Source organism: Microtus pennsylvanicus, chromosome 1 (assembly GCF_037038515.1).
Source record: "Microtus pennsylvanicus isolate mMicPen1 chromosome 1, mMicPen1.hap1, whole genome shotgun sequence".
In the NCBI taxonomy this organism is placed as follows: domain Eukaryota; kingdom Metazoa; phylum Chordata; class Mammalia; order Rodentia; family Cricetidae; genus Microtus; species Microtus pennsylvanicus.
In genome coordinates, this window is record NC_134579.1 from 96,402,272 (window position 1) to 96,424,814 (window position 22,543).

At 51.9% G+C, this 22,543-nt stretch overlaps 1 protein-coding gene across 6 annotated transcripts in view; it reads left to right on the top strand.

Moving 5' to 3' along the window:
- The window catches only part of Mad1l1 (mitotic arrest deficient 1 like 1), a 322,152-nt gene that overhangs the window by 234,976 nt on the left and 64,633 nt on the right, over window positions 1-22,543 (top strand). For all 6 annotated transcript variants that reach the window (XM_075974631.1, XM_075974638.1, XM_075974645.1 and 3 more), the window contains one exon: window positions 2,950-3,157. In XM_075974631.1, the coding sequence (XP_075830746.1) occupies window positions 2,950-3,157 (208 nt within the window). The remainder of the gene's footprint in view (window positions 1-2,949; window positions 3,158-22,543) is intronic.

The window sequence follows — 22,543 nt, forward strand, 5'->3', positions numbered from 1 at the left end:
TGAGCACAGGCTGCCTCACTAATGTGAATCTTCCAGCTTCTCTGCCCTGTATCCAGTGGTCTGAATGGGTGGGCTGTTTCCCCTGCTTCCTCAGCAGGCATTGTGGGAGGATGGACTGAGGCCAGAGAAGCCAGGAAACCCTTATATATTTATCAAGCTTCTAACACATTAAAAGACCTCAGGTCTTACAAGGCCAGCTGAAGTCATCCCCAGGACCACACTGGTTGGTGGTGTGTATGGACATGGAGATCAGTGTCTCTTGCTGAGCAGCTACTGGCACCTGGGTCCTGAGGATTGGATCCCAAACCCAGCAGCATAGGGCTTGTCACATGCCAGTTCCCTTTGTCACCCAGTCCCAGAAAGAGATCTCCATACCTCTATCCCGCGTTCTGTAGCAGCCCTATTACATATCCAAGAGTAGGGGCATCTGAGGAGAGGTTGGTCAGAGAAGACATCTAACTTCCTGTGTCACTTCAGTTCCCACAGAAGTCTGTCTTGGACACAGTTCAGGAAGTGCAGGAGGTACGTGGGTCCCTTTGCTGTGTAGTATAGTGCGGTCCCCACACCACTGTCTACTCAGTGCCCTGCCAGAATGCACTGCCCTTCTGCATGGGATGCCTGCTTCACACTAGGCATGTGGCCTGCATTGACTGCAGTATAGGCTTTCCGGGTGGCTCATGTGTGTACATTCTATGCCCATTGGCTCTTTGGGTTCCATCTGTTGAAGTCCCTGTTCATGCGTCTTGCCCATTTTTCAGTGGCTGATATTTTGATGACTTTTGAGTTGTGAATGACGTCTAGCTGTGAACTGACCAGGCAAATGAACTTTGAAGGGCAACTCCGCCCTGATGTTCATCCCTTCCCTGGGGCCCAGAGGACGTTCAAGCATACTGTGTGCTTCTTCCTGCCCCACCCCACCCCCGCCACAGTCCTATTTTTTTTCCTTTGCCTTTTTGCTACAGGGTCTCACTGTGTAACCCAGATTAACCCATGATTCTCAAACTCATAATTCCCCTGCCGCAGCTTCCATTCATTTCTCTGGTGTCAGTGCATCCTCAGTGTGCTGTCCGGACGGCAGTGGTTCCTCACTCTCCGTCTGTACCTTTGGGCGCTGGAGGGACGACTGAAGAGCACCTGTGTGGTACTCTACAACTGTACCTCCAGTTCTAGGGGTCCAACGCCCTCTTCTGACCTCTGTGAGTATCAGGCACTCATGTAGTGCATATAATGTACTCCAGGAAAAACATCCATAAAATAAATAAATATAAAATTTTTTAATCTTGCCTTTTATATCTTGACTTGCCTTCCCTGGAATTGGTGTCTGTGTGTAGTGAGAGATAGATAGAGATCATAGAGGCACCCTGGCCACCCTCTCTCCAGTGCTGCTCGGCCTCAGTCACTGCTTCTGGAACATGCAGAGACAGCTACTAGAATCAGCCACCTCTTCTGTGGTTGTCCCTGGCTGTGGGGAGCAATGACAGGTAGGTGCCACTCATGGGCACTGTTAGCTGTAGGCACCAGAGTGAGGTCTGTGGGAACTCTCCTTCCTGCAGCCATAGTTCCTCTGTAAATCTGAAGCCATTCTAGAGAGCAAAGGCACTCTTCCTTTGTTCATTTCTGGGCCTCCTTCTCACAGACCTCTTGTTGAGAGGAGTAGATGACAGGTCTCACAGGATAGACATTGTGAGCCTGGTCACTCATCAGGATCACGGGGCAGGGGTGACTGTAAATGCAGCAGGTTACACATGGTAGGCAGGGGCTCTACCACTGAGCCACACCCCAGCCCTCACTGGGGGATTCTAGGCAGGGGCTCTACCACTGAGCCACACTCCAGCCCCTCACTGGGGGATTCTAGGCAGGTGCTCTACCACTGAGCCACACTCCAGCCCTCACTGGGGGATTCTAGGCAGGGGCTCTACCACTGAGCCACACCCCAGCCCCTCACTGGGGGATTCTAGGCAGGTGCTCTACCACTGAGCCACACCCCAGCCCCTCACTGGGGGATTCTAGGCAGGGGCTCTACCACTGAGCCACACCCCAGCCCCTCACTGGGGGATTCTAGGCAGGGGCTCTACCACTGAGCCACACCCCAGCCCCTCACTGGGGGATTCTAGGCAGGGAATCTACCACTGAGCCACACCCCAGCCCCTCACTGGGGATTCTAGGCAGGTGCTCTACCACTGAGCCACACCCCAGCCCCTCACTGGGGATTCTAGGCAGCTGCTCTACCCCTGAGCCACACCCCAGCCCCTCACTGGGGGATTCTAGGCAGGGGCTTTATCACAGAGCCACACCACAGCCCCTCACTGGGGATTCTAGGCAGGGGCTCTACCATTGAGCCACACCCCAGCCCCTCACTGGGGGGTTCTAGGCAGGTGCTCTACCACTGAGCCATATCCTATTCCCTTACTGCTGGGTTCTTCCTAAGTGTTGTACCATTGATGTACCACTGAGCCTCATCTCCAGTTCTTTTTCCTTTGAGACAGGATCTTGCCAAATAGCTCAGGCTACTCTTTACTCAGTCTGTGGCCCTAACTGGCCTAATATGTGGAATTGTCCTTCCTCAGCCTACTGTGTAGCTGGGTGCCTCTCATTCCTTCTGGAACTTGGCATTGAACTTGGGATTTAGGTAGACTGAGCAGGGAATTGGCATGCTGGAGCACCTGTGGTAGCCCTAGGGGAGGAAGACTGCTTTGCTTGTCATCTTTACTTGTCAGGCTGAGTGGCGTCTGTGCTCCCAGAGACCAGAATCCATATTGGGAAGGGGCAAGTGCTCCTGCACACACTGGACAAAGGTGCTGAGATGGCTGTCACACCTGTGGCCACCCCACACCAGTGTTCTACCAAAGGCTCCTTCCTCGGCTGCCTGGATGGATGCTCCTTGCTTGTGCTCTGCTCTTGAGCTCCTCGTCCACACCCAGTGACCCTATGCTGTGCTCACTCCTCTAGGGTGACTACAACCAGAGCCGAACCAAAGTGCTGCACATGAGCTTGAACCCGACCAGCATGGCCAGACAGCGCCAGCGTGAGGACCATGACCGGTTGCAGGGGGAGTGTGAGCGACTTCGGGGACTTGTGCACGCCCTGGAGAGAGGGGGCCCCATCCCTGCTGATCTGGAGGCTGCCTCCAGCCTGCCGTCATCTAAGGAGGTGGCAGGTAGGTCCCCTCACCTAGCCCTCTGGTCTCTGGAGAGAAATCCACATAGGGCATCTGGGCTGAGTGGATGGACAGAGCCTACTGGCCCTTGCAGCCAACTGAGACATATTGCTTCCTTGCAGGCTTCACAAACAGGGTTAGTCATCCAAGTTTGCGAGCAGCTAAGATCTTCTCAGACCCCCCAAAACAAATTAATACCATTTATCAGTTTATATGTGGCCCATTAATCATGAGTAAATCCAATCCTCCAAGAAAATAGGGCCATCGTTCACTGGCCTAAGCACACGTCACAGAGCCCAGGGCCCTTTGCAACCAGGCCCTAGATTCCAGGGAAGAGCAAAGCTAACTAACACAGGCCGTGACTTTCACTGCCCCCTCCAGTCTGTAAATCAGGATGACAACCATCAGAACATGTACCTGTCATCCCTGATGCATTGTAGTAGCCACCGACATCAGTCACTGAGCCTCACTGAACATGGCAGCCCTGAGATCCTGCCCCAGCTGTTTTGCTCTGTAGCTGTGACTTGCAAACTTGTGTGTGCAAGGGAGGGGTTTGTACTCGGCCTGGATCAGGGGGGGGGGGGGGGGATCCAGGACAAGGGCATGCTGGAGGCAGGTCCTGCAGCAACCCTGCCTACCCTGAGACCACTCTTGTCTCCTAACCTTTAGGGGCATTTGTGCAATGCTGGGGCTATGGGCCACTGTTGTCTTGGGGTTTATGTCTCGCTTGTGGTTTTCAACTACTTTTTATCCCGTGAAGCACTCCTGTTTCCTTTTTGTGTACTTGTGTGTCATGTGGTCCTGTGGAGGCACTTGGCATTTCCAGTGAGAGTCCTTGAGCCAGGGAGGATGTAACTGTCATCAGAGAGTCCTTCCTGCAGTGTGGATCTCAGTATGGAGTGGCAGAGACAGGTCCTTCTGGTGTCTCATTCCTGCATTCGTGTTCTGTCTTCCTTCTGGTTGTTGCATTTACCCTGGGCCTTCATGAAGGGTTCATGAAGACACTGTTGCACAGAACCTAGGGACCCTGAGATGGGTTGAAGGCATGCAACAGGGGCCTGGTACCCTGAGGATCCAGCGTCTGATCAGGAATGGCTGGTACACCCTCCCTTATGCCTCTGTTAGTCTGAGGAGCTGTGAGCAGCAAACAGTGCTTTGGGGCTCCACACAGAGTGCCTACCATAGAGAAGGTCCTCCTTATGGCTTGTCATTATTATCTGCATTATACCCACAGTCTTATTGCCTGGCTATAGGGATCCCTGTCAGCTTCAGGTGCACTGGCTTGACAGGTCTCCAGTTTGTGGGTCCAGTTGTTCCTGTGGCACTGTTGGTGTCATCTGTGAGTGGCAGATAGGATGGGCCAGGACCCTGTGCCTCTCGGGAGCTCAGAAGACCATGTTGGCTTACACTGTTGTTCTTCTCATGAGCAGTGTCATAGGTGTGTGTGTGAAGTGCATATCTGCACTACCCACTCCTTCGCCTCCACCCTTCTCCCATGTAAGGTTTTCAGACCGAAGGAACTTGACATTGACCCTCTTAAGTCCCATGTGTCTGTTTTTCTGCACACCAAAGTGTGCAGATATGTAAAAGCGTGCAATCTAGTCTCGAGCCCAGTTCCCTTGGTTCTCAGACCACTTGCTCTCTCCAGGAGAGTGGAAACGAGTCCTAGCAGCCCTGAGCTTCCAGGCTACAGCCATCACACTACTGAACTTTCCACGTCACCAGCATTGGCAGGCAGATGGAGGAGACCCCTACAACAGATGCGCCCGCCTGTCTTTGGCTCCCAGGAGCACAGAGTCCAGCTGGGCTGTTTAGGGAGACAGTTCAAGGGGTTTCTGGCTCCTCCTGAAAAAGGCTGACCCAGGGACCAAAACCCAGCCTCCCATTGCTTCCCTGGCTCCACGTGTGGCCCCCTGCTATCTGTGGCCACTGCCAGTGAGCTGGTTAATTGCAGTTTAATTAGGCATGCATTTAAATTAAAACAACCTCATCTTGTCGGAGTGACACATTGGAGATGATCAAATTTGTCACTGCTTGGCTGGGCCCAACGGATCCCAGAGGTGTCTCTGGGGAAGAGAGAAAGGAAGCTGGCTTGAGTCACATTTTTCTTTATCCTCAGCATTTCTGTCCTAGAAGTGAAGGTTCTCTCTAGGACCTAGTTTGGGGCTTTGGGGTGGGGTATGGATTAACTCAGGTTCTTCCTCTGTAGCTCAGATTGGCCTTGAACTCTCCATTTTCCTGTTTCAGCCTCCTAAGTGCTATAATTAAAAGCATGCACCATTAAGCCTGACTGGAGCTGAGGCTTAAGCACTTGGCACTTGGTTGGCACTTGGGCCTGAGGCTCCATGAGCTACACTCTGTTTGGACCACGTGACTTCAGGGTCGCTACTATTCTTTGCACCAATGGTCCTGACTCTGGTACCTAGGTCAGCTGTGGTGGCGAGGAAGGCTCAGGGATGCCCAGTGCTCTCAGAGCTGAAACCAGCTTGGCAGCTTTACTTGATTTATAGGCTAGTCACAGTCCCTGATCTCTTCGGGAGGGCCGCACCTCCCAGGCCTTAGTCTACTCAGATGTAACTAGGGTGCAAGCATGGTCTTCGAGTAGCTTAAATGAGAAAAGAGATGTAGGGGCTTTGTCTCAAGTGTCCCCACACAGCTGTTCATGGCATCCTGTTCTGGGGAGATGTCAGCTGTTTGTTTTGAGCCTCGGAACCAGTGTTGCAGGTCTGTAGAATGGTGCTGGCTGAGCAGGTACATCCCCGATGCAGTCTCCACAGCCCCCATGCTCATGCAGAACAGCAAAGTATCATTGCTGTGTATGTGCTCTGTGTCAGGGACAGGGACACAGAAGGACCACATTTAAAAAAACTCAAAACAAAACAAAACCTGACACTGTTTTCAACAAGCCCCAACAATACTTGGTATGCTGTAGAAACTATGAAATTCAGAGCTTGGTACCATAAAGTTTTATTGAAACTTGAACACCCTGTTGTTAGTAATGTCCACAGCAACAGGAATTAAGCTCCCAGAGACTAATAGAGGTGCCTCCTAGAATCCCCCAGTGAGAGGCTGGAGTATGACTCAGTGGTAGAGCTCCTGCCTAGAATCCCCCAGTGAGGGGCTGGGGTGTGACTCAGTGGTAGAGCACCTGCCTAGAATCCCCCAGTGAGGGGCTGGGGTGTGGCTCAGTGGTAGAGCCCCTGTCTAGAATCCCCCAGTGAGGGGCTGGGGTGTGACTCAGTGGTAGAGCGTCTGTCTAGAATCCCCCAGTGAGGGGCTGGGTGTGACTCAGTGGTAGAGCCCCTGCCTAGAATCCCTCACTGAGGGGCTGGGGTGTGGCTCAATGGTAGAGCAGCTGCCTAGAATCCCCAGTGAGGGGCTGGGGTGTGGCTCAGTGGTAGAGCAGCTGCCTAGAATCCCCAGTGAGGGGCTGGGGTGTGGCTCAGTGGTAGAGCAGCTGCCTAGAATCCCCAGTGAGGGGCTGGGGTGTGGCTCAGTGGTAGAGCCCCTGCCTAGAATCCCCCAGTGAGGGGCTGTGGTGTGGCTCAGTGGTAGAGCAGCTGCCTAGAATCCCCAGTGAGGGGCTGGGGTGTGGCTCAGTGGTAGAGCCCCTGCCTAGAATCCCCAGTGAGGGGCTAGGGTGTGACTCAGTGGTAGAGCATCTGTCTAGCTGTGGTTGAGGGCCCTGGGTAAAGCCCCAGTACTTGGGGGCTGGAAGGACTTCTTAATTAAAAGTGGTGAAAAGGATGAGTCTGAAGTTTAACCTTTCTGAACAACATCATCCCTTCTTAAAAATAACCCTCAAAGTTACACCCCGATACAAACATCGTAAGAGATGTAGATATCAGGTGACAATTCTGACAGGAGGAAGCAAAGCTCTCTCCCTACTCATTAGTCAAAGAAACACACATTCGCAGGAGACATTCTGCTAGCTTGTTTCTTAGGGCGCATGTGCTAAAGGAACAGTTTGGGCTGTCCATATCTGTATGGCACTGCTGTGTATCGTGGCCCAGTCAAGACTCTCACAGTTCTCTCACCAATATTGAGTCATCTTCTCCCCTAGTTCCAGGTGTCTACTCCTAGATCAGGGCCAACTGCCTGTCCTGTTCCTTCCTGTGTCTAGAGCCTTGTCTCCAGCATGGCACCCAGCCTCCTGCACCTGGCCGAACACTCAGGATTTAATTGACCCACTAAGTTAGTCCCTCACTGGGTGATGCTCCACGGTATTCCCTCCTCATGCTCCTGAGGTAACCCTGGTGATGCTGTGGGGGATGGAATGCAAGCACAGTGCTGTCGTCTACCTTGAACCTGAGGAAAGCAGGGCACCAACTGCTTTCAAACCCCCAAGGAGGAGGCTGGAGTCACCCAGGGTTCCCTGCCAGGCCCTCAGGGTAGCCCACTGTTGAACCATGTGACTGGGTACATGTTCTGTTAGACTTGTGCTATGGACTGATTGCATTTAGGGAGAGTGAACAGATAGAGGTTTGAGATGCTTGTGGCTACATTTAATAATGTACACACATACTTGTTCAAGTGGAGTGAGCCTGCCATGGACACAGGGAACAAGGTCAGTCTCCCAAGGATTTCAGGGAGACCTAGGGAGGGACCCCTAGATAGTCACTGAAAGCTCTAGAGCAGAGGTGTAGCTTGACTACCACCCAGGGCACATGGTATCCATGAGTCCAGTGTCAGGAAGTCCAAGAAGCATGGCAAGACTCCAAAGCTGACTTCCTAGAAGATGCTCTGGCTGCTGTTGAACCCCAGAAACCAACATTCTGCACAGAACCTAAAAGGGCCTCATATCTCCTCACATGCCATCAACACAAGGGCTTTCATGGAGCCAGGAAAGTAGAGCACCAGGACGACAGCCATAGGAGCAAGCCACAGTGACCGGCATCATTATCATACGTCCACAGGCATGCACGCTGCCAGGGACTGGGAACACCTGTCTTTCTGTAGTCATGCCCTGCTAGGTACTTTATTAGAGCCACGGACATAAAGCTGGGACAAATATCAGCTGCTCAGAATGTCCTTAAGTAAGAAACAAAGCACTTCCCAGTCTGTACTTGGTATTAACAATGGTTACTGGGTCGGTTGTCGTTCACACCTGTAATTCCAGTACTCAGAGCCCCAAGTTTCAGACACCCTGAGCTACAGAGTGAAATCCTTATCAAATGAAAGGGAAAAAGAGAAACAGAAAAGAAAAAGTCAGAATTAGTGAGATGATGTATGAAATAGAGACAAACAGAAACCATGAAAACCAGAGTCTCTCCTGTTAAGTTAATACACATGTAATGAGATTGGGGACCATCTGACAGACGGCACCAGGATAACTCTCTGGTGATCTGGACAAAGATGGATTTAGGCCTTGATTCTGAGCCCACACAGCGAAGAGACTATGGAGGGAGGGTCTGCAGCTTCAAACAGAAGGAATCAGCTGGCACAGCCCAGAAGCAAATAGGCGTATTTATCAACTCACTAAGGAACCTTCAAAGCCTGAGCCAGGCCTGTTGGTGCAGGCTGTCACCACAACCACTTGTGAGGCAAAAGCAGTGGGGAGCTCAAGTTGAAGGCCATTCGGGGAGACTTTGTGAGATACTGTCTCCCTACAGTGAGCCCTTACAGCAAGATGGGAACTGGAGGCTGAGCCTCTTCTGCTGTTCATGGGCCAGCTAGTCTGGGTACTCACTGGTGAGCAGAGACCCTCCCTCAGACTAGTGGAAGGTGATGACCAGCACAGAGATGGTCCTCTGACCTTCACAAGTGCATTATGACATGTGTCTATGCACACAAGCACATGCTCATGCACATATCATACATACATATATCACACACATGTTTTGCGTGTCATACACACATCACATACGTGTCTGTACATACAAAGGTTTTTTTTAAAAAAAATTCACGAGATTTAACTGCTGACTTCATAGGCTGAAAGAGGCTCTCACACTCTACCTCAGGTCATTTACAAACTAGTCTCCTCCCCAACCACTTTTCTGCTCAGGGGCCAGTGTGAAAGATAGTTCCTGAGTGGGAACAAAGGAATGGCTGCAAAGGGGATTCCCCACAGCTGAGAGCTGACTACAGGACTAGGCGTGGATGGGAGTCAGGTCTGGAACTCCCACAGGGAACATGGCATGGAACCCTGAAGGGTCAGTCTGCTTGTCCCGGGTCAGGTAGAGCTGAAAGGTGTCCATCTAGTGAGCATGGCCTTGGCAGCAGGTAGAGGGAGTGAGGGCCTAGAATTGGGATGGAGGGTTATCCTCATCCCTAGCCTGTCTCTCAGCTGCTCTAGGGACTGAGAGTTGTGGTAGAGAGCTGCCCTGGGCAGTGACAATGTTCTCAGCATAGCCTAGCTCCCTCGAGGTCTCCGAAGTGTAGTCCAGACCCAGAACTGCTTTGATACCCTGCGGGTGTGGCGGAAGCTCCCCGTACCTGCTTCCACTCTGGGTTCCCTTGGCTCCCATCCACTGGCACCTCCTCCAGAGCCAGCGTGACCCTTGCCTCTGGCCCCAGACCTCCATCTAAGCTCAACACTAGCCTGCTAGCTATGCCCCCAGGCCTGCTCCAATGATGTGCCTCCCTCTGGTCTTCTTTCCCCTTCTTGCTGACTCGCTGTCGCCCAGCCCTTCTCTGGGCTCTAGGCACCTCGGGGGCAGAGCCTTGCGCAGCTCTAGTCTTGTTCTCTTTTCACCTTCTGCTTTGGAGATGCCAAGGAGCAAACCCCAGGCCCGCACCTGCCGGACAAGCACTTCCCCTCTGAGCCACATCCCTAGACCGTGAGTCATATCCTGAGCTTTCCTTGGCTGAGGGTCCCTGTGACCCCACACGGCTCTGCCGAGACTGAGTAACTGCTGCGTTCCCCAGCCACGTGGAGCTGCTCAGCTGAATGCCTTGTTTCCTTTCCTTCCTGGCATGTCTGTAAACTTTGCCGGGTAGCTGGAGCCAAGTACCCAATTAGGGATTTCTCTCCAGTTTCATTCAGCCCATAATTGAAGTGGGAGCGCCTTCGCGCCTGACACATCAAACAGGCGGGCACCCTGGAACCCCAGCCTGGATACACTGGGCAGCCCTGACCTCCCCACCTCTGACCTGCAGCGCCAGGTTGGGTCAGGCCGGGCCAGGAGGTATTGGCACAGCAAGTGCTCCTCAGTCAAATGAGGGCAGGGCCCTTCAGATAGGGGTCCCCATGGGAAGTCATCCTGGCCTAGCTTGGCAGCTGCCGTCTGCCCTTAGTTTCTTGTCTTGGAGAGAGGTGGCATGCTCACCTGCTTTCCTGGGCTGTCACAAGGCTGACCTTAGTAGCTAGTCTGCATTCCATGACTGAGACACATGCTCTATATTCTGTGCCATGAAAACATAAAGATTGTGGTATGGGGTCCATTGGAGTTGGGGCTGCTATGGGGTCCTGGGGTTGTGGGGTTCATGTGAGTTGGCATAGATAGAAAGCCACCCACCTCTCCCAGGAGCCTGTACCGGGCCATATCCTCTGCGCCTCACCACACTGAGCAGCAGCACCCTCCGTCCCCTGCTGTCTAAGGGTGTAATTAACTCAGTGATTTAGTGATCTTACAGCGGTGCTCTGCCTCCACGACAGCCTGGCTTTAGAATGTTCCCGTCACCCTGATGGGTCCCCAATGCCCTTGCAATCCTCCCTGCTCCCACTCACAGCCCCAGGCAATCACTGATCTTTCTTCTGTTGATTTGTCTTTTCAGAACATTTGTCTAAATGGAACCTTACACTACACAGGCCTTTGTTCTGGCTGCTGCTGCTGAGTGAATACTTTCGAGATTCAGCTATGTCTTACACACACACACACACACACACACACACACACACACACACACACACATCCATATTCCTTTGTATGGCTAAGTAATATTCCACCATGTGGATGGCGCATGTGTTAGGGATCAAGTCATTGATCGTGGACATTGGGTTGTCTCCACTTTGGGCCTCTGTGAGTCATGCTGCTGTGGACATTGGAGATAGTGCCCATGTCTTATGTGTAGAAGGGGATTTCTAGGTTACCTGGTACATTTATCACTTTTGTAAGGAATAACCTAATTGTTTTCCAAAGTGGTTATACCAGTTGACATCCCCTTATGAGGGTCCCCCGCGTGTGCTCACCATCCTCCCTGCCATTCGTCTTTCCTGGCTTCTTGACGACAACATCCTCTGTGGGTGCGTTTCCCTAATGACTAATGATTCGGAGCTCATTTCTGCAGCTTATTAGCCATTCATACATCTTCCTCGCTGAGACGCCTCTTACATCGGTGCCCAGTTTTTAATTGGATTGTTTGTCTTCTAATCATTTTCTTAATGCTTTCGTCTGATAAGCAGCGTTTTTAATTTTGATGAAGTGTAATTTATCAGCTCTTCCTTCCATGGCAGGCGCTTGGTCCTGGGGACTTCGATCACCCCAGCTCTATGGTTGCCCATGGTTTTCCAGAGGGGCTCAGTTTTAGACCCTGTGTCTCGCCATGTTAGTGTTGGGATGATGGAATCCAGCTTCATTCATCCTCTTTGGTTCTTAGTCGTCCCACCATGCTAGGCTGCTTTCTACTGCTATGGTAAACACCATGACCAAAGCGATTTGGGAAGGAAAGGGTTAATTTCCTTACCTGTCCCTTTCACAGCCCATAGGTAAGTCAGCCCAGGAGCTCTAGGCTGGGACTGTAGTGGAGGCTATAAGGGAAAGCTGCTTATTAACCTTTTCCCTATGGCTTGCTCAGCCCACTTTCCTGTAGAACCCAGGCCCACAAGCCCAGGGGGGACTGCACAGCAGTGGCCTGGGCCTTCCCACATCAGTCATTAACGGGGAAAACGCCTCACAGGCTTGCCTGCAGTCCAGTCTGATGGGGGCATTTTCTTATCCAAGCTTACCTCTTCTCAGATGGCCCTAGCTTGTATCAAATGGACAAAAACCTAACCAGAACACTTGCCTTCCCAAATCCCAGCACTCTGGAGGTAGAGGCAGAGGAGCAGGGGTTTGTAGTTTATCCTTGGCTACCTAGTGAGAAGGAGGCCAGTCTGAGTTATTATAATAATAACGATAACAGCTGCATTTCTCTGACTCTGAAGATCAGCTCAGGGTGTGGGTTCTAGTCCTAAACCCCTTTTTCTTGATGATCATATTTTCCAACTCTCCACAGTTCACCCTGTCCTGGCAACCCCATCCTTTGTCACACTTGAAACAGAGGCCATGGGTCCTGGACCTCTTCTGGAGGATTGCCTGCCCTTTTATGTGCTTTCCTGGGTCAGCTGCCTCTTTCTTCTTGCTTCTTTGTAAAGAGGTACAGTGTGTAACTTTTCCTGGGGAGTCTATTTCTGTTCACCCCAAATTCAGGTGGCAATAACAGATCAGAGAGATAATTCCATCCAAGTCCAGCTTGGTGAACCATTGAGTGTATTGGGGTTCCTTACAGGCATGTGGATGTGGGGTTGCTTATAATGGGTGATAAGCTGCTGACAGAAGTGTGGGTGACTCCAGCAGCTGCATCAGGTTCACCCCAGCATGCTGATGACTCTTGCAAGCTGTGCCCCTAGGGCTTCCAGCACAACTTGCAGGCAACTTCTCTGAAGAGTCTTCTCCCCAGCAACTGTTTACTCATATAACGTTGGGGAGGGTGAGCCACTGCGCTATGCCCCTCTATGTGGGGACATAGAGAGCCTCTTGGGGAGCACTACAACCCATCTGATTTCAAGATGTCCAGGGCCATGTCTGTCACCTCATCGGTCCACTGTAACATGCGCTTTCTAGCCAAGCTTCAAATTTCCGAATCTCCCTGCTCTTCCCTTGTTTGTTCCTACTCAGCTACAGACTCAGCTGACAGTAGCAATATCCATGCCAGTCCAAATGCCGTGCTGCCTTGAGATTTCCTCCAGATCCTACTCAACCCAGCACCCAAAACTACCTTCTGCACAGTAGACCCTCTCCTGTGATAGAAGGAGACAGAGTGGAGGAGACCATGGTACACAGATCTGTCAGCCCCAGCAGGACACCCAGGACGCAGGGCTCCTGCTCTTCACGGCCACTGGGACCATCGGGTGTTATGTCTGTTGTCTCTGGAAAGGAACAGGTGGTTCTTATTAAAATGCTGAGAATTGAAAAGACTTCAGGGAGCCTTGGGCAGTGTTCAAAAGGGCGGAATCAAGGGTCAGCCAAAGGCTGGGAGGTAGTTCTGTTGGAAAACTCTTGCCTTGCCAGCATCATGAGGTCAGTCCTCAGAACCCATGTTTAAAAATCTGAGCATGTTCCCATGAGCATGATCCCAGTATTGAGGAGATGGGGACACGTGGGTCTCTGGGACTCTGACCGCCAGCCTATCCTACTTGGTGGCTCCAAGCCATGAGAGACTGACTTTTTTTTAACTCTATGACTTATATTTTTATTTTGTATGCATCTGTCTGTGTGTGGGGTGGTGGATGTGGAAGTCATAGGACAGCTTTTACAGGTCAGTTCTCTCTTTCTATCTTGTGAGCCCCAAGAATCTAACTCAGATCAAAAGGTGAACAACTGAGGAACAACATCAATGGGTGTCCTTGACTTACACATACGTGTGTGTGTTTGTGCAGGCATACATGTGCAGGACATGCACATACATACTCATGTGTGCATACATACATATTGTCTGTGCATATACACACTTGTATACACACATGTGTGCATGAACACACTCAGCAGAGTTAGTAGAACCCTACTCCCTGCTCTATCTAATAGAATCCAGGCAACCTGGACTCGGCCCCAGCTCTGGCTGTGTTTAGCCATCAACATGTTACAACAGTCATGCCATCATAGGCCGAGGCTATCAGCCCCCCTCTGGACTCGGGGCCATGGAGAACAGGAGGGCCGCCTTTGCTCCCTTTCTTTGAAAGCTGATGATTTCCAACCCAGCCAGTCTGTGTCCTCTCTTCCGGGCTAGTGTGTGGCAGGAAGACAGGAATCCCCAGCTCCTCTCTTCTTACCCAGGCTCCTCTCTGGCCTAACTGTGGCCTTCCTCTGGCTCTGCCTTACCGTAACCCAGTGACTCCAAGGTCTCAGTTGCTGCCTGATCCTAGCATCCTTCCAAAACCTGCTCCGAGCTGCTCGGGCTGCTGAGTTGGTTCTGTAGGCTTTTCTTTAATCTGCTCTCTGAAGAATTGGTTCCATTCAAGTCCGAAGCCATCACATGCATTAGCATGTATTTAATAGACTACTACGTCTCAAGGAGGGGGGCACAAAGGAGACTTAAAGCTTGTCTCACCAAGAGCAGACAGATTGACTCGAGAATGACTTGGTCAATAAAAGATGAGCTCTGAACCCCCCCCCCCCCAAAGGGAGCTCGCCTTCCAGGGAATTATGGTTTCTGTAACCCAGTGTCAGAAATTAATAATACATCCAGTGTGCAGAACGGATTGCCAGCTTTCAGCCTCAAGTAGACGCGAGTCCAGCGCGGTGGCTCTTATGTGACTCCTCCTCGCTGCCTCTGCGCACGGGCTCCATCAGAGCTTCTGTCCTGACCAGAGGACGGCAAGCCACCGCCCCAGCCCTAGTCTTCTCTTGCAGACAGCCTGCCCTGCGTGTCTGTGGAAGGAAATTTCTTGAAGTTTGTTTTGAGACAGCTGTGTTCTCATACTTTGTGATGCTATTCTCTGCTTTAAGTGTATTTGGCTAGGCAAGGAAATGGAGGGAAGGTGTATACACCTGTGATGGAGTCATGCCTATTGGTTTCTGGTTATCTTTATGTGTGAAATCTTTCTTTGAAAGCTGTGGTTCCCCTAGAGGGCATGAACAGGCTACGTGAGTGTGTGCATGCACGTGTGTATGCATGTGCTGTCTGCCTGTCTACACATGCATATATGTATATGCACATGAATGTGGTCACTAGAAGGTGTCCAATCTCTCCCTTCAATAAGTTCCACTTAATTGTGCATTGTGATGCACAGTCTCTCAAGAACCTGGAGCCAGGCTGGCAACCAGCAATCCCCAGTATTCCTCCAGTCTCCACCCCTCACAACCACATCTGACTTTGTACGTGAGTGCTGGGGCTTTGAAACCAGGTCCTCACACTGTCATCTGTCGCCCCAACTCCATGATACACTTTGTCCCTACCTGCCTCACTATCCAGTCTCTTGGCAGCAAGAATATGTGAGTTGACACCGGGCAGCCCTATCTTAGCTTCCTCAGCCCTCATCCTCCTTCACTAGCAACATAGCAGCCCACACGCTTCGGTTTTGGGTATTCTGGAACCTCCGTTCCAGCACTCAGTCTCCATTCCAGCCCTGCTGGAGCCCTTGCAGTAGAAGGCAGCAGTGCATGCAGGAGGCTCACAGCCCGAGATCTCTGTCTGCCAGTGTGTTGCTAAAGTTGCTGTCCAGGGGCTCATAAGTAGCACCTGCCCCTTCTCCTGAGGGCACAATGACAAACTGAGGCACAGCTCTACCAAGGTTCACTCTGGAGGCCCAGTGAATTTATTGAGCTTTCTTGAAGAGAATGGGTTCAGGGCTGCTTACAGGGGTGTGGGTGCTTTTCCCCCAACTGACTACACTGGAAAACCTTACCCAACAGGGATGAGAGCTTCTCCTTAGCCACAGAGATGGATTCCTTCCTCTCCTTGTCTTCCCCAGCCCATATACTTTAGCCCAGTGGTTCTCAACCTTCCTACTGTGACCTTTTAATACAGTTCCTCATCTTGTGGTGACCCCCCAACCATAAAATTATTTCATTGCTACGTCATTGCTGTAATTTTGCTACTGTTGTGAATAGCAATGTAAATATCTGATAGGCAGGTCGAGAGTAGCTGCTCTAGCCCCTCCCTGAGCTCAAGTGCAATTAAGGCAGCGTTGCATATAACAGGAGGTAGGTGCAGCTGGATTCTCAGGTGAGGATCTCATGACCCTCCCCATCACTCTAGTCACCGGGCCCAGCTGGGATGAGCCTTTTGAAGGGGTCACTGCTGAACTTCCCATGATGGCAGTTATTCGACTTGGAGGGCAGTCACTCAAAACAGCCAGGCAGCTGGAGCTCTATTCACCCAACCAAAGTTGATCCCGCAGCTATGGTTTTTCTCTGGGTCCCCAATCCCTCTGCCTGTCTTGGAGTGGAGATGACCTCCCTCAAACTATAACCTGAATATAGATAGCCCTGACCTCTTAGAACTGCCCCACGGAGACCCAGTAGAGAGGGGTCATCAGCTCAGACAGCAGGAAGCACGGCCCTGCTGCATGCTCACAAGGAATGTGTGCCGTATGGCTGCCAGAGTCACCACACCAGGACAGGAGATGCTGGAGCCTTCAGTGGTTCTCACCCCAAGGATGGCTTCCTTGGGGCTGCTCCCATCTGGCCCTCTGTGTTACCCAACTGTGGTATGTCTTTGATCTCCCCCACAACTCTTCTCATCTCTTGCCAGCCTCCCTGCCAGAGCTTCCCAGTGCAGAGCCCCCTAAAGAGAAGCTTGGCATTTAGAGCCAAGGCAGGAACCCAGCTCTTAGGCTGGCTGCCCTTGGGTAAGACACCAGCTTGTGCTCCAGTGACTTGTCAAAGAATCTCATGTGCTGCCAACGGAGGCTATGGGTAGAAAACAGTCCTGGAGCAGTACTGGCTGGCATCTCACCCTCTGCAATGCATCCTTTACCCTGCAGTGCTTTCCAGCAACCAGCCAGGCCCTTTTCCTCCTTTTTTGGTTCATTGTTTTTTTGGGGGGAGGGGAGGTTGTTTTATTTCGTTTTTTCCTTTGAAGCATGTAATCTAGATTGGCCTTTCTGCTTCTACCTCTCAAGTGCTGAGATTACAGGTGTGCACTCACATGTCTGGTTTATACCATGCTGTGTATTAAACCCAGAGCTTCATGCATGCTAAGCAAGTGCTCTACCAACTAAACCACATTCCCGGCCTTCCTCTCTGTACCTTCTAATAGCCTGTGTGTCGAGGCTTTCCAGTCCTGGTTCTCTGGTCCTCTCTAGCTCTGTATGCTAGAGACCTTCAAGTGGATCACAGGTTGCTCCAAGCCACACAGCCCTAGTGTCTAAGGAGAGTGTGGGTCCACCTACTCTTCTACTCATCAGCTCATTTGATGCTGCTGAGCTTCTTATAGTGACCTTGTGTCCCAGGCACTGTGGGTGCTAGGCTTGCCCCAAGGGAGACCCAGGCTCTGCTTCCAGGGACTTGTACAGTGGAGGAAGTGGACCCTCAGCCAGACAGGGTAGCATACATGTCCACCAGCGGTACAGAAGCTCAAGGGAGGCCAGGAAGGAAGGCACTTGGAGGTGGTGGGGCTTGTTATAGAAGTGTGCCACCAAGCACGGTCCCTTGTCGGAGGCAGAAGTCCAGGGTCACTTGTAGCATGGCAGAGAACTATACCATCCATGCGTGTGTGGGTGAAACTGTCACACACAGCAAAGTGGTGGAAGCCAGGACAGCACTTAGGGCTGGGTTTTCACATCACCCCACCCCACCCTGCCTCCTGCATCTGATCAGGAGGGCAGTCAGCTCTAGCAGGGGGAGTATCAAGCATCTGATTGAGGGCCTCTGGGTCGGTCCTGGTCTGCAGGAATCCAATGGAGCTTTGATCTCTGGGACAAAGACTGCAAGGATGGCCAGTTGGCAGGGGCTGTAGCTGAGAGCAACTTTGGGTGCTGGCAGGGGGGCTCTCCATTTAGGTGGTAACGGGCAGGTGTGCAGTAGAGCAGGAAGCAAGGGTTCATCCCTTAGGACTTGGGCACACCAGCTGCGAGGTCATGAGGAAGGGTTGATGTACCCAGGCAAAGTTCCCTATGTGCCAGATGGGCTAGGGTAGGGAGGCCTGTTGGGTGGGTTATAGACAACCGGAGGATCCATGTTGAGGAACAAACACGTTCACCAGAGATGTGGTCCAGCCACACATGGAGCTGCATGTAGTTTGGCCCCAACCCCTGACCCTTGTTTTCCTGAGCTAGAAGTAATACAGCATTGTGCATGACCTTTGCTTGTCACTGAAGGGGCCTCTCTTGGGCACCTCAGGCGTGTGCCATGGGTCAGAGAGGCTTATTGGAGGAAGGGTCCGTGTCGGGAAGAAGGGCTGGCTGACGACTCAACAGGTGGAGCCATATAGTAGAGCCAGCAGTAGGAGACGTGTAGGACCATGGAGCTTTATCCCTGCTAGCCAGTGGCCAGGGGTCTTTCTGAGCCTAGGCCTGAGTTGCTGACGGAAGCCCCTTGCCCAAACCCCAGGGCAAACCTGAAGTAGCATCACCTGGCACTCAGTATGTTTGTGGGTGTCTCTCAGGGATTCCATGATCCTGAAGTTCCAGGTTGGGTAATATTGATCCTCCAGGCCTCTGGTTGTCTCCACATCTATCAGCCCATGTCGTGTCCCTCCCACCCTGGAGGACAGCAGACACCAGGGGCTGCTGATCCTCTGCCGCAAAGAGTGCTGCCATAGGGAGTGTGCAGCCTGGCGCTGCAGGGCCTCTCTCGCTCTGTCCCTGGGGTGGGGGAGGGAATCTTACAAGAACGAATATGATATCAGCGCCCGCTTGTCACCCCGGGACTCTCCCACCCTGTAATCTGGTGGGCTGTAATTGCCAGTGTCTTTTCAAATCATTTTTGTGCAAGGTGACAAGCTGCTTGCTGGAGTGAGCAGTTAATCACACAGAGATACCCCGTTTGAAAGGCGCTCAGAGCTTACCCAGGGGCGGCTGCCAGCAGCCAGGCGGGTGCACACAGTCTGCTCATCTGCATATAATTCCAGGGCGAGCAAGCCTCGCTGAGGCTGGTGTAAACCATGCAATTTCCGGCCCAGCAGGGGACACAGGCTGGTGGTGGGGACCAAACCTCGGGGCCTCTGGCATCAGTAGAGTTAAAGCAACTCCATCTCCATAGAGCAGCAGGAGACCTGATTAGCAGGTGGTGGGGACCTAGCCACTTTGGGAACCACAGTCCCCCATCTTCTACCAGCTACCCTACCTGTCGCTCTGCAGGGTGACTTCAAGGAAGGAGGACCCCAAAAGTATCCAAGTTGATACGGCATATCACCTCCACCCGCCAGCCATTCCGTTGTTTGCTTGCTTGAAGTTTGGGTTTGGGATGGGCTAATAACCTTTGGTTGGTGTTCTATGCTACTCTACCTTCCTCCATGTGGTGTCCCAGAGGGTTGAGCCCATAGTGTCTCAGCAGGCCCTAGGTCAGTGCTCTGGGACATCTCCTCCTGGCACTCTCTCCAGGAAGCCACAGGGAGCAGGGCACAGACATTCCTGTCACAGCCACAGCAGTGCCCGGCCTCCACAGCTGCTAATAAAATTGCATAAATATTTGATGACTAATTATTAAATATTTAAAAATGTAAAACTGGAATGGTTTGGAAGTTAGCATGGCATGAATAATTCAGTCCTTAGATGCACATCATCTTTGGGTCTGAACAGGGCCAGCACCTCCAGTGCATGATGTAGCCAGAGACATAAGTCCCAGGGACTTCTCTGGCTAGCCACCAGTCCCCATGCCTAGAAGCAGAGACTCAAGCCGAGTCCCTGTTGTCACACTGCTGGACAAGTCTCAACCTGTAAAGTCAGGAGGGGGTTTATGTGGAATTCTGAGCTGTCGGCCTGGACCATGGCAAAGCAGAGAAGGTCCCTTTCCTTTGGTGAGCCTGAAACACCATCCCTTCTGGTCAGTGTTCGTGTGTCTGCAGAGACCAAAGGCCAAGTATTGTCCATTCACTTGACCAGACACTGGAGAGAGTCCAACCATGGTGCACAGGGATCCCTCTCAAGGGAGACAGGAATAGACTCCCAGGCAGAGCCAGAGAGCATCAGGAGAAGCTTAGACCATGACTTTCTCTGTCTACTGCTTCATCTTCAAGGCTGGGTGAGCTGGAAACAGCACCTCTGCTTAAGGTTAGAGGGCTGAAGCTGTGTTCGCTGTAGCCTGTGATAGTCTAGTACCACAGTGATTTTTCCAAGGCCTGAAAATCCCAGCTTTGGTTAAGTGGATTTTATTCACTTCAGAAGGGAAAATGGCTCTGCCCAAATCCCCAAAGGAATGTCCAAAAAGCTGCTTCTAGCTTTTAATCAGGAGATGCGGAGGCACTGGGGCATTGACAAAGTTGCTGCTCCATTGGACCACACCCTCCTTTTTGCTCCTACCCCACAGTATTGTAGCTGGGAAGGAGGGGAGAGCCCGTCTGCAAACATGGGAGCCAGAGAAGAGGGCCGCAAAGTCCTGGGCATCCTGGTGATGTCATGTCACCCGCACCTGTCATCTCCCTCGAGTGACATTCAGTCACTGTGAGGGTAGCATGTGTTCCCTGCTGGCCCATGTGTGAGCATGTTTGCTTCCCTGTGAGAGAATTTGGCTGCATTTCCTTCCCGCATGCTCACCCTCCTCGTTTCCATTGAGTGTTAATGTGGTAACGGATTGCCTCAGTTCCCTTTCTGTAACACTCAAACCTGTGCTTCTGTGCCTAGCCCACCGTGGTCATTTGAGTGAGAACAACTCTAATAGGCGAATATGTTTGAATATTTGGTCCGCAGTTAGTGGAACTGTTTGGAAAAGATTAGGAAGTGGCCTTGCTCGAGGAGGTGTGTCACTGGGGTGGCTCTGAGGCCACACCTGGCCCAGGGCCTTTTGTCTTTCTCTGCCTTCCTCTGGCCAATCAGATGTAAGCTCTCAGCTGCTCTCAGCTACTCTAGTGCCTGACTGCCTGCCTGCCTGCCTGCCTGGAACCATACTTCTGGCCTCGATGATCGTGGACTAACCCTCTGAAACTGTAATCAGGACCCCATGAAATACTTCAGTTTTTGAGTTGCCTTGGTCGCGGTGTCTCCTCACAGCAATAGAACAGTGACAAAGACACTCTAGCTGCAAAGACTGTCTCTGACTTCTCAGCAGAAGGGAAAGCTGCATTCTCTTTCTCCAGCCTCAGAATGCTCTGGTGTGTGCGTACACATGCGCACACCCACACATACATACATATGTGTGTCCCTCTCCACAAGCGGCTCTGGTGAGAGCCGTGTTGAGTCAATGATGCTCTGACATCCTCATCTTGCCTACCTTGCATGGAGGTGAGGACACTTCCTTTGTGGTGTGTTCTTTCACATGTTTGGTTTTCTATGCTGGCCAACATGCCTGACTGTTCTGACCTTCTGGAACTCTCTGGAGGGGCTGTCAGTGTCCTCTCAGTGCTTTGAGACGCGGTGGGCCATCTGTCAGCTCTGCTTGGATTCTTGTCCTTGGCTAGTCCTCTTGGGGCCACAGCCTGGGATCAGAACACAGCGTACTCTGCTCTGATGGGGATTGTGTAGGCTCTTGCTGCCACCACAGGTCCCTGCCCTGATGGTCCCCACAGTCATGCAGGTGCCTCCTTCCCCCGTTTCCTGTTCTCTCATCGTGCCTCTTGCCTGAGCCAAGAAGGTCCAGTGCTCGGTGATGCTGTTTTCTGGGCACTGAAGTAGGTGTTCCATTCCAGACAGGACTCTGGCAGGCCTGTCTCCCACACCGTGACTGTAACTCAGAGCCTTGCCCAGCCTCTCAGTTCCTTAGGAACTTGGCATGGTGTTTTTTTGGTTTGGGCTTTGAAACAGTGTCCCATGTAGCCCAGGCTAGCCATAACTCACAGTGTAGCCAAGGATGATTTAGCTTCTGATCCTCCTGCCTCTACCTCCTAGGTGTTAGGATTGCAGGCATTTCCCACCATTCAGTGCTGGGGATCCGGCCCAGGCCTCATGCATGCTGGGCAAGACTCCTGGTTGAGTCACATCACTAGCCCCTCAGGAGTTCTCTCTGGAGGGTCTGTGTTTCTCTATCCAAGGAAAAAAACAGTTGGCCTTTCCTTTGTCCTCTTGCAGAGCTGACCCCAGGCTCATAGGGGTTGGCACTATTGTGCCCCCGAGCTGCTGCAGCCTGCTGAGGGTGAACATTCAGATCCAGGACTGACAGCAGGGGAGCTGCTGTGATGAAGCACTGACCAAAAGCAGCTTGGGAGGGAAGCGGTCATTTATTTGCCCTACAGGTTGCAGTCCATCACCAAGAGATACCAAGTTAGGGCCTAAAGCAGAGGAAGCCTACTGACTACTTTATTCTCTTGGGCTTGCTCGGCTACCTTCTTTTTTTTTAATATTTATTTATTTATTATGTATACAATATTCTGTCTGTGTATATGCCTGCAGGCCAGAAGAGGGCACAAGACCCCACTACAGATGGTTGTGAGCCACCATGTGGTTGCTGGGAATTGAACTCAGGACCTTTGGTAGAGCAGGCAATGCTCTTAACCTCTGAGTCATCTCTCCAGCCCATCGGCTACCTTCTTATATATCCCAGACCCACTTGTCCTGGGATGGCACCACCTACAGTGGGCTAGCCCTCCCCTGTGTACATTTGCCATCAAGACAGCGTTCCACAGACATGCCCATGGGCCAGGCTGAAGGAGGCA